Source organism: Ceratosolen solmsi, unplaced genomic scaffold (assembly GCF_000503995.2).
Source record: "Ceratosolen solmsi marchali unplaced genomic scaffold, CerSol_1.0 scaffold29, whole genome shotgun sequence".
NCBI classification, from domain to species: Eukaryota; Metazoa; Arthropoda; class Insecta; order Hymenoptera; family Agaonidae; genus Ceratosolen; species Ceratosolen solmsi.
The window spans coordinates 10,546,627-10,559,904 of NW_011948417.1; the positions used below are offsets into that span (position 1 = coordinate 10,546,627).

Genomic DNA, 13,278 nt, shown 5'->3' on the forward strand with positions numbered 1-13,278 from the left:
AATACCAATTTAATTAAAGAGTTAAAATTTAATAATATTTAATAAATAGTATTACATGCAATAATTTATTAACAAACATACTAAAGTTTCCAAATTATTGGACAACATAATATCGTAATAAATTATTCCGAATAAGCTTATTAATAATTAATTATTTCATTCATTATAAAATTAATATGTTATACAAAAGGAAAAGTTTCAAAATTGTTTAGCAGAATTGATTAAATATCCTTATGACTTTAAGAAAGTATCAATTTTGAAAAGTGTCATGGTAAATTTCATGAAAATTGTATCATTCTGTTTACAAATTATAATAGTTTTACAGTAGTGTTTTTCAAAGATAAAAAATAGTTACATAATGTTATCCAAAGCGATTAAAGATGTAATAATTGTATGGAAAGATTGACTGTTTTTTTTTTTTTAATACATGTCACATATTATTTATCAATTATGTATTTATTATGTGTCAATTAAAATAGAACAACACCAATAAGAGTCGTGGACAGTATTATTAGATTGTTTGAATGTAGAAATTACAAAAACCGCATCCATTTATAAAGAAGTATTCTTTCATTAAAACAATGCATCAATTCATACATCCATTTAATTAAAAAATGAATCTAAAAACCAAAATGTAGATTGCTAAATTATGAATATGTTCTTGATCTATTCTCGAATGACTATTATTTATTTTTTACTAGAATTGGAACCTCTAATGTCATAATCAAATGTATTGAAAAAAATTAATTTTTTTAATAAATTTTCACGATTTTATTTATTGCTACGTGGGTCTTTTCATCATATATAGTATATGTAATAAGGACATGCAATAAAATAAATGAACCTTTTTAAAAACTATTTTTATATTTACAGTCCTGCTGTATTGGATCGAGAAACACAATCTCTTCATCCTACATTTGTAGAATATATAGATGGTGCTCGTTTATATCTAGAAAATGAAACTGACAAAGAAGCTCCAGCAGTAAGAGATATTAAATTACATTTTTGTAATTTTATACGAAAAATGCTCAAGAGTTTTTCATGTAAGGTTATAATTCATTTAAAAATAAAAAATTTAAATTATTCTGTTTTAATATTAATATTTGAGATAATCAGTTATAGTTAAATTACTTAAAGCTTTATTTGTAAGCTTCTAAATCTCATATCATTTTAATTATATAAAATAGCCTTAATGTATAGAAAAAGTTCACTAAAAATTGACTATAAATAACTAATTATTATGAGGAGGATAATTAAAATTAATTACATTTGCATATTGAGTAATAAATATAAATAACTATTGGTTATCTATTAAAATTTATCATTTGTCATTTGAATTAAAAAAACAATGTATTTCGTTATTATGTAATAAAAAAATTATTTCTGTAAAAATTGATTCGTTACGCTTACTAATTTAATTCTTATAAATAATTATAAAATTGTCTTTATATTTGTCTTTATAAATAATAGTGGAAGTCTGTCACACACTGCTAAAACGTGATTTGCGACGCAACCTCTTTACACTATTTGCTAGTTGGGCTGGATCATACGGCAAACCCTTAACGAGTACCACTCTTGCTTATGAAGAAGAGAAATTCTCTGACCTACAAATGTCAGCCCTTCAGGCAATGAGCGGTCTGTTATGCTGTGGACCTTGTTTCAATGCCCAGAGTTTGTCTGAAGAAGGCTCAATACTCTATCAATGGCTAGATCTTTTGTTGGCAAGCGATGATGAAAAAGTAAATATTATGATATTGTGATGAAATTTAAGAAAAGTTATGTTACTAATCAGATGGATGTAAGTTGTGATGGAATAAGTGGTAATAATTAGATAAGATGAATAGTATTGAATAAGCAGTATTATCTTATTTATAATTAGTAATAATAGCTATCATTATCCAAAGAGTAGATTGGTTTTTTGATATATATATATATATATATATATATATATATATGATACAGAGGGAAAATAAATACCTATCGAAAATATAGAAAATTATAACATTATATTTTAGAATTAAAAAATATTTATGACTAACTTACTTTACTTTTTCTACGCTAGATATATAGCCTTGCTTGCGAAACAATTGTATTACTGCTCGAAGGTAATCCTGATATTGGTGCGCTTCTCGATTGGGTCGTTGATCGCTGTTATACAGGTTTGCCCCAAGTAGCAGATGGTTGTTTTCTCGCACTAGCAACTATTTTCAGTGCTCGGTAAGCCATATTTAAGAAGTTTATTAATAAATTTTTACTTCCATATAATAAATAATATTTTAAAAGTAAAACTATTAAATATTATTTTTAATAAATAAAAATACTAAATTTTTAATTCAAATAATTATTCAAATTTGGTTTTTTGGAAATTCATAGAACAACAATAAAAATTGTTACATTAAATTAATAATTAATTATAAATTCTTAAATTATATAATATTACACAGTTTATTTTATGAAAATAATTATAATTTTAAGCATTATTTAAAATAATTATTAATAGTCTCTTAACATTATTGAATAGTACAAATGTTAAATTTTTATCTCGTATATTTTATATAACACGAAAATTATTTTATCGTTATTAAGCTTGAAAATAAATTTTTCCTAGTTATAAAAGAAATTTATATATATTTTATGAAATAATTACTGTAGCTGTTTACCTAATGTTGGCATTTAAATAAATAAACAATGTCTGTAAATCTGTTTCTTGTTATGTATAATTATAATTAACTTTTTGAAATTATTATTTACAGTTGATTTTTATTTTCTCAGTTAATTAAGTATTTAAACTGAAATTACAAGAGCATGACCTTTACAAATTATTATAAGGTCTTATAGCAGTATATTTATTATCTAATGAATTATAAATAATCCTATAATATATTATGAGATTATATTATTATTTACCGTATCCTTATAGCATCATTTCAATCATATCTCGTTTGCATTTTGTACTTATGGACATAGCATTGTAATAGTGGTTATTGCAATGAAAATAATGTCTTACACATATTGTGTACACACAATTATATTATAAGGATAATAAAATCGTTTTAATTAGGAATGACCTTTGTAGTCGCATGTATTAATATGAATGGAATATAAAGAATTTTATAACTTATTAATCATTTTATAACTTAATAAAAATTACATACTTATATTATAGTTTCATTAGAATAAAAAAGATTTTAAAATAATAAAATTGAAAGTATGAAACCAGTTTCTCTTCTTCGAACTTTTATCACTATTTCAGTATATAATGATTTTATGTACAGCTTCATATTATAAATCATAGTAGGGTGCAAATATTTCTGTTTTAGCCTATAAAACTATAATATAAGTATGTAATTTTTATCGAATAAAAATATAAGTATACATAATTTAGCATCATCAAGATTCTATATCTAGATTAATAAGTTATAAAATTTTTTATATTCCATTGCAATATATAAATTAAATGGTATTTATATATAGTCATTTTAAGAGCAAGTATTATATTAGTCGCAAAATATGATATGCTTGTATTAACTTATAATATATATTAACGAAAGTTTTTCAAACATTAGTAATGTTAGAATAATACATGCTATATTATAATCTATTCAAATTGTACATTATCAGTTCATTTTAAGATATGTATTTAAGAATATAAATATTATTGTTGTTTTACCATGCAGATATAAATGATATGTAGAAAAAATTTCTGAGAAGTTGAGATGCAATCAACAAAAAAATTTAAATATAATTTAAAAATAATATAAAAAATTGTTAATTCTTTAAATATTTGTGTGTGTGTGTGTGTAATTGATATAAAAAATTTATAGAAACATAATAAAATGTAGTAATAAATCTTAGTCAAATATAGTATATTTACCTGTTTAACAAGTTTCAATTAAAAAATAGAAAACTAATAAATATTTGAAATTATTCATAAGGCTATATTTTTAAAACATCTTTTTTAAGAACATTAAATTATAAAAACACAAATTTTATTATCAAAATTATTATAAGTATATTTGAAATATAATTGATTATAATTAATGAAATAACATAATTGCATTATTAAAATTGAATATCTTATTGTAAGTAAATTGATCGGAAATTATTCGAATTTTTATGTATACATTTTAATTAAAATTACGCCAAGTGATTGCAATATTTTCAATAAAATGGTCTATTGTGATATTTATGATATTGCAAAATCCATTCATTACAGACATGTACAAAAAGTATTTCTTATTTTATTTATATGCATGTTATAAATCCGAAAATTATTTAATAATCAAGTGTATAAAATTCAAGTAATATTTTTATTAAAGACACCTTTTAAAATATAATTGTTTGTTATTTGTTAATTTATGTTAAAAATTCGAAATATTTATAAATATACAATATTTATAGACTAAAATTTTGGTGCGTACACAGATACATATATGGATAAATACAAGTAATTTTAATTCTATTATTAAATCTTAATAGGGATATGTTTATAAAGCAATTAAAATATAAGGCAAAATATATTTTATTATTTATATTCACACTGAATAAATTTTGTCGTTAAATAATAATAGCAATAAATTATTTAACTAATATAATTTAATTACAGATTTTCCTTTAAGATATATCTATTTTAAAATTAAACATTTTTCAACTTTTTATGTAATATCTTTGTTGCTCATATTTATTTTATTGCAAGAAACTTATAAAATAATTCTTATACTTTTACTTAGTTAATTCATATAATATTTCTGTATATATTACTATAGCGAATATCCCTGTGATCATTACACAAGTATCATCAATGTGACACTTATGAACACCGGTTGTCCTCGAGCTTCGGTGCATGACGCTGCTCTTCAACTACTACAATTGTTGGATCAGCGGTTCTTTGGCAATGTTCGGTCAATACCAGTCTCGGATTCTGATATTGGTAAATTATGAATTTTATTCTATATATTAATTGCACGGCATTCTTTATAGAGAACCTCTAAGTATAGTCAAATGATAATACTAAAAGCTCAATTATTTTAAATCGTCTTTTGTTACCGAATTCAACCAATTAAATTAACTTTCAACTCTCTTAATATCTTAATGTTAACTAATATCGTATATTTTGTTTTTTTGTGAGAAATTTTAAATATAATGTATTATAAAAAAAAATCAGTAAAAAAAGAACTAAAAAAAGAACTTTAACATATCAGCATTCACTATTTAAAATTTTTTGTTGGTAAATGAAGAAATTTAATAATACGAGATTAAATAGTAATTTAATATTTATTTGTAATGATTGGAAAGTGAATTTCAATGTCATTTATGTTATCAAATATAAAAAAACTGTTGTTATTTCTAATCTGATCAATAGATATTAATAGTTAAAATTAGTAATTATTTTTATTTAATGGTATCTCAGCATTTAGTTGTTGGATTAAACACTTTTATTTTGTTATCTTGAAATTTTATTTTTATTTCACGTAATATATAATACTATTAAAATTTCTTTTTGAAAATTTATGATGTTTAATTTGTATAAATAATAATTTTATAGATAAGAAATAAAATCTAATAAATTAAATACGAATTATCTACACTATAAATGTATTTGAAAATTGAACTTTATATTTCTATTATAAAATATGTGATTAGAATGACATTCGAAAATGTACAACGTTATAAATTAAATTCAAATGAACTTCAAGAAAACTTCATTTGCATGTATGACTTATAATAGTTTTGAAAAATTTTATATTGTGAAAAATATTTTTGGTGCATATAATACATTAGTTGTACGAAATTTGTTCAATAATATAAATTATGCAATAATTTGATATGTAGTTAAATATATATTAAATGAGTAAAATCTGAAAATATTACTGTGTAAGTACTTTCAATTAGATCAGCTGTCGTTATAATGTTTTAAATAAAACATTTTTATTATAATAAATCTAAAATATGGTATCTGTTATATAGAAGATGAACTCCATAGTTTTTAAACTGTATAATATTGTATGCTCAGTGTATAAAACTTATTTTCGAAGTTCGCGATACCATTGTTATCATTGATTACATGTATATGATGAAGTACACATTATATTATGAATATTCCATCATTTAACTAACTCGTGTAATTTTAGTCACAAGCAAGAATTACACTTCTCTCTTATGTGCGTCTGTGAATGTTGATAACACTACGTAAGATATACAATGAATAAGTTAAATTTTGTTGTTTATAATACAAGAGGATCCGACAATTTCTGTAACAACAAATACGGCGGGTGTTGCTGCGGTTATTCCTGGCACCGGCTCAGCATCCACGACAACGGTGCAACCAGGACCATGCATTGCTTTACGTGGTGGTACTTTAAATGCTTTACTCACTACAACTTACTGTCGTAACCAAAAGTATTTATCGCGGCAACTGGCTCAACTGCACCCTGAACTTACGATGCCCATGTTTAGCGGTAAGTTGGATTTTCACGGTAAAACTGGATTTGTATTTCAAAAATACAAGCTTGCATAAATTATTTTAGATAAATGTCCTATTAATTAAAATTATTTATTAAATTAAAGAGCATTGTTGTGCAATATATTTGCTTCTAATGTTTGAATTTGATAGGTTCATTTTATTTTGACTGTTGAAGTAATAGAATGATTGATTTTGAATATAAAAGAATATTGTTATGCATCAAGCCCAGAATATACTGAATTGCAATAATTCTTAATTATTTTTAAACAATTCAATAAAAAAATTTCCTTATTATATTTTATCCTTCATACTATATATATATATGCTTTTATTTTAGATTGCATATTTTTAAATTTTACTTACAAATTGTATGAGAGTTATTTTTAAGTCTTAAAATTTTCGAAATAGTAATTATATAAATTTTAATAATTATTAAATTAAAAAAATAAGTACATTTTAATAAGTAACTCTTAACATATAAAATATATACAAATATCATCATATTTTAAATCAAAAGTAAATTTCTTATTGTTTCCATATATGCTATCTATTAATAATAATTAATTAAAACATTTGATAAATGTTAAAAAATATACTGAATATTTGCAGATAAAATCTCCAATAAAATATAATATTATAAGTACCTATTAGTTTTGATAATAAAAACTGATAAAATTGACGGAAATATAATTTATTATTTCGGAAAAATATTTATTATTTTGAATATGAGTATATGATACTACAAATAAAATTTTTACCAATTTAATTTTTATATTATAAATAGTTTTGTATCTCAATATTATTAATTTTATGATTACAGAAATTACTCACAGATTCCAGGCAGCACGTCAGGAAGTACGCCAACTGCTGTTACAATATTTACTACCATGGTTACATAATATGGAACTCGTTGATCCTAATGTACCACCACTTTTAACTCCTCTTAGTTACTATCAGGTAAATTTTTTACACTACATTATTCTCAATATTTTATTTTTGTTTTTTTTTTGATGTTATAAACTCGTTGTATGTTTGTGTATATGTTAGAACAATTTTATAATTAAATAAAATTTTGAATCACTTTCTTTTCTTATTTTATTTTATTTTTTATCACATACTAAATACTGTTACTCGTTGATTAGGCTGTATTTTTATAAACATCAAATGTACAATCTAAATTTTAAAAAATTTTAAAAAGAAGAAAAATTTTAAAAAGAAAAATTTTAAAGAATTTTAAAAAAGACAATGATTGATTATTAAAAAATATTACGAAATTGCTAATGAACTTCTACATGCATTTTATTCAAGTTAAAATTATACATATAATTTTTTTATTAAGTTGTATAAATATAGCTTTTTATTTCTTTAAGTATTATATTTAATAAAAGTAAGATATAGAAGTGTAGAATTAATTCTATTTATTTAATCTATGCTTCTGATACATTTCATCATATTTATATAATATAAAACTTTTGAATAATTGTAGTCTTATGAAAATGGCGTAACACATGGAAGCTCAAGACGCGAAGGCTGGGGTAGTGTCGAAGCTACAGAAATGGTCCTTAACAATTTGTTTTATATAACAGCTAAGGTAAATTTCTTAATTTCTGCCTTAAATTTTTATTTTTTTGTAATTCAAGAGAAAATCTTAATTTTTTATCCTCATTGTACTTCGGTTGAAAACATCTTTCATTTTATTAAAATAGGAAGCTATAAATATCACACCAAAAAAAATTTGATGTTAATTTATGATTTAAAGATTTAATTATTTTCAGAAATATAAAGAAAAAATTTCGCAAATATTTATTTGTATTGAAAATTTTTAAAATAATAATATCTTTTAATTTAATATCAACATTCATAAATCGTTAAAGAATAAATATTGAATTAGAAACTAGTTTCATATCGCTATTTATGTTTATTGAGTGAAGGAAAAAAATATAGATTTATAATAGTATTTTGATATCTAATTAATGTAATAACTATTAATTAATATAGTAAGTATTTGAATTCAGTTTTTCAATTTCTTGCTGATGTCATATGAATAAATGTTCATGTATATTAGTTTGTAATAAATCGATTTTAGGTTTTTTCTAATATACACATGGATAATTGCATAATTTTAATTGAAAACATTGTTTACTTAAATATGTGTTTTGAAAGATTTTAAGTCCAATGATTAACAATTAAGTTTCGAAACAAGAAAAAAAGTAGAAATATATTTATATTAACGAATCTAAAAGTGAAAATATACTAACATTAATAGGCTGCGTATGCACACAGCATAGTTTTTAGTATAATACGAAACATTTTTAAAAGTTAGATTTTAAAGTTTAAACTTAGATAAATGACGATTATCATATATATACATGACTGTTCGAGAATGTAGAAAACTCCCAACTCATTAGGCATCTGGGAGTTCTCGACTACTCGAGGAATCAACATTCAAACGCGCCTCGCATTAATTAAATCTAAACAATTCAGCAAAACTTCGAATATCGAAAGAAAATACAATTCATAAACACATCTGGCGAGAACAAAGGTCCAAGTGTTCAGCAAAAAGCCGTCATAAAACTAATGCTATGAGACATTTGATACGGCCTCGCCACAAAGCATCTATCGACGACAGGTCATAATACTTTTGGCATAATCAAGTCATAAAAATATAAGCAAAAACCACCTCGTCTTACATCCGTAAAAGGGATATTAAAGGCAATACTGCACGCATACGTTGTTGTCAAACCCAGCTACACGTGGCTCGGACAGTGAAGCGAGAACATGCCAAAGAAGTCTCCCTCATGGTGGGGATGCAAGTAAGAAGCGCTCTAATTGGAGTCGCCAATAATGAAAGAATCAATTCGATTGGAGACGCCCAGAAAGAGGCGCTCTGATTGGAAATTCATAAGGACCACGCGGTAGCCGAGAATGCCTTTAAGAAAGACGCCGACAAGGCGCACGATAGTCACTTCTCACCAGAGAATTGCCGGTAAGGCTTCTTCTCCAAGGGAACGCCAAATAACAAGGATGTAGACACACATTAAAGGCCGATTAAAAGGCAAAGCCTAGTCATATCCAACTCAGAACAAGTGCAAGATAAGTGCAAATTCAAATCATACACTCGCAGCAGTGCAAGACAAGGAAAAAGGAACAAGTAAACAGTGGCGCACAAGGCACAACATAATCACAACCTATAAGGAGCCGTTCGAGGCAAACTCAACAATAAGAGGCATAGCCAGAAAAACACAAAACATAACCTACAAGCTGCCGCACGAGGCACAACCTGCAGACATCACTAGCTGCCATCAAGAGCACAAAATCTGCAGAGCTTACAAGGTAAAAGTTTCATTCCTTAATAACGATAATAATACACAATATGCCTCACAAGGTAAGGAACTGTAGAGCGACCAAGCTCACACAATCTGCAAACGCATAAGGGGCAAGTTTAGCTCCCACAAGAAAGACTTACGAGGCGCTGTACGCAGCAATACCTGCAGACTAAGATGAAGTGCCACCAAAAGCGCACTTGCAGAGCCTTCAACGTAAGTAATAAGACAATACCAAGGCAAATTCAAGCTACTGCCACGTGCCACTGTACAAGGAAGCACAGGGATTTACGACCTTGTTCTTCTACGTGTATAACACCACCACCACATGCATTACATATAGAGGACTAGAAGGCTACGCCCTTCTATCTGTACATGCAACGCACATTACAGCTCTGTGGCAATAGCAATACAAAACTCAAGAAACGAAGACATTCAAGCACAAACTAAAAATTATTACACTACACTAATGCAATTATCGCAATAAACTAAAACAAATACCAAATCTATTTATTATTGAATACATGCACTATCCTGTCCACTTGCCTGTCCTGTCCCTTCTACTATCTGAGAGTTTACACCTAACTGTAGATATTTGGCCCTCCTAGCCCGGTACTCTATTTTTAGACAATGACATTGAAATAAAAATTATAAGAACGCATGTTAGAAGTATGTTTATAATTGATTGTTTTGCAGTTCTCAGACGAGCACCCAAAGGAAATCGAAGAGTTATGGGCAACTCTATGCAGTTGTTGGCCAAACAATTTGAAAGTAATCATTCGATACCTCTTCATCATGTCAGGCATGGCCCCGCAGGAACTTCTACCATATGTGAATATGCATTCGTATTGGAATTTTCATGCTGATGTTATCAGTATAAAATTCATATCTACACTCCTTCTACCAAACTCCCGCTCGACTATTCCCTTGCTGTAGATCTATTACTAGAGTTTTTTACATTATAGAAAGTACGTAGTTATAGAGAGCATAATCTCCATTGTAAATGAATGGTATAATACATAATACAACTTGAGCTTAAACAAAATATTTTGAAGAAAATAACTATCAATTTTAAGTAATAAATAAAATGTATAAATATTTTCTGTAATCATTTTTATTTTACATTTTATAACAATAAATATTAATTGTAGAGCATTAAACTGCAAAATTTAAATGAAATATTTCTAAAAATTAAAGCCACTTAAATGATTTATATTATATGATCTAATTTTATTGTAAGTACAAAATAAATGAGATATATCTTTATTGTCTAATGGACTAAAGTTAAATACAGTCAAGTGCGTTAATCATGTTTTTATTACTTCTACAATTCATAACAAATTAAGGACAATAGTTATTTATCAATATATTTATACATATATATATAATTTATACATATTTTAAATTGGATCCGATTACTTTCAATACACTTATTCAATTAACAGTTATTACTATCGAATAGTTAGTTGACTTAGCTATTTGTTTATAAGGCTATATTTTCACATTTATATTGTTATATTATTTTTTAATATGTATCAAAATTGATTATTCTTGATTTTTTAAACATTGAAATAAAGTTTTTAAAGCAAATAAAAAAGAATTTTTCAAGATTATAATTTACGCAAAACTGAAATCAACTTGATTTATAACAAGTTTTAATCTATGTTTTCAAATAAAGTAGAGATATTAAAATATTATTTTAATAGATAATGACTATCAATGATCTGAATTATTCAATGCTATAAACTACAAATTTGCTTGCAGTATATTGGTAAAAACGTCTTATAACGAAATAAATTGTGGATGACTATTTTATGATTTTTCTTATATCGTTTATAAGTAATATATAATAATACATATTCAATAATAATTTAAGTAGTGTTCAGAGTAAAAAGCTTGATATCATAATCAATATAAAGATATTTTTTATATAGATTATAAAACGTAACAATTTAGATATAGTTTAAAAGTTTTAGACTAGTTAATATTTAATTTATATTTAATAGTGGATACCAACCTGTTATTGTTAGTTTTGGTACTATTTTCGGTGGCATTTACAGGCTAAACGCGTGGCATTGTATTTGGCTCGTGCTCGATCCGATCGTCTTGTTGATGAAATGATGATAGAATTGCAAACAGTAGAAACGCTTAATTGTCTTATTGAGAGGATGGAAACACCACCATTTTACCGGTTAACGAGTATGCGTAAAACTTCCTCACATAGTGATGCACCGGCTGCAGATCCTGGTAATCCAACTAAAGATTTGGGTGTTGAGAAAGGTACTATACACACCAAACGGCACTCCGGAGAGGATCCAATAAAAACCGGGTAAATTAACAACTTAATTATATACCAGATCATTATATTATTTAAAAATATCTTAATTATTATATCATTTTGGATTGAAAATTTTTAAAATTATTAACTACAACTATTCTGAATTTCTTTTAATATTATGATAAGAGTACAATTATTTAAAGTTCAATTTAAAAAAAAAAACAATCATCAAGATGTTCAGTTAAAATTTTTTAATGAAACACTCATAGTGATATAATAAAATAAAAGTTATCTTAAAAAACAATAAAATCTATCGTCAAAGCTTATTTAAATTAACAATTAATAAAAAACTTTAATCGTATAATTAATATCATTAATAATTATTAATCTATTATTTAAAAATATGTAAGTATAAAGATATATATTGTATATTATTTAAAAACTCAGTGCCTTGTTTTCGAAATGATGCAAACATGTAATACTTTGTAAATTATATTATAAATACTTTCATATTACTGGAATAAAGACAATGCGTAATCGTAAATATTAAATTATTAATTATTATAATTATAATTAAAATTAAAATAAAAAATGCTTATTTCTAGAGTTTCTAAGTCAGATACTGCTTTGCGTAGTGCAACTGGTTTTCCTAACACTCGGACGGAAAAATCACACGCTACTAGTGGCCCATCTCTTCTCCCTGATGAACTTTCTACTCCTATGACGGAAGCGGAGGTAAGCATTTGATATTAAAATTCCCACATACTCATCCATGCTCTAATCAATATTTTAATATGCACCTTTACAGTTCTTTGATTTTCAGTTAACATCTGAAGATGCTTTCTATATACGTAATGTGCCCGTAGTATTCAATGGGCGACCAGTTATCAATATTGGTGAGAAGCTCGACGTACCTCAACCTCATCCTCTACCAATGCCCGAGTACGGCGGGTACTTCGCCCCACTAACCGAATACCTGCCCGACAGCTCACAGCCAATTAGCAGCTTTCACAGGTATAATTTGATAACAGTTATTAGATATATAAAAAATAAGTATTATATACTATTTAAACAGCACAGATAATTATGTATTTACTTTTAATTTGCGTTATTGTATTTATTTGCGAATAAAATATTATTTTGTACTTGATAGTTAACATTAACTCTATGTATTTTATTTCGTTATTAAACCTATATTTTATGAAAATCAAATA

At 25.5% G+C, this 13,278-nt stretch overlaps 1 protein-coding gene across 1 annotated transcript in view; it reads left to right on the forward strand.

Moving 5' to 3' along the window:
- fry (microtubule binding protein furry) overlaps positions 1–13,278 on the forward strand; it is a 45,849-nt gene that overhangs the window by 11,829 nt on the left and 20,742 nt on the right. The window contains exons 20-30 of the mRNA XM_011496557.1: positions 874–1,043; positions 1,471–1,739; positions 2,063–2,217; positions 4,767–4,930; positions 6,237–6,458; positions 7,284–7,420; positions 7,950–8,054; positions 10,483–10,617; positions 11,847–12,115; positions 12,670–12,799; positions 12,873–13,078. Coding sequence (XP_011494859.1) covers positions 874–1,043; positions 1,471–1,739; positions 2,063–2,217; positions 4,767–4,930; positions 6,237–6,458; positions 7,284–7,420; positions 7,950–8,054; positions 10,483–10,617; positions 11,847–12,115; positions 12,670–12,799; positions 12,873–13,078 — 1,962 coding nt within the window. The remainder of the gene's footprint in view (positions 1–873; positions 1,044–1,470; positions 1,740–2,062; positions 2,218–4,766; positions 4,931–6,236; positions 6,459–7,283; positions 7,421–7,949; positions 8,055–10,482; positions 10,618–11,846; positions 12,116–12,669; positions 12,800–12,872; positions 13,079–13,278) is intronic.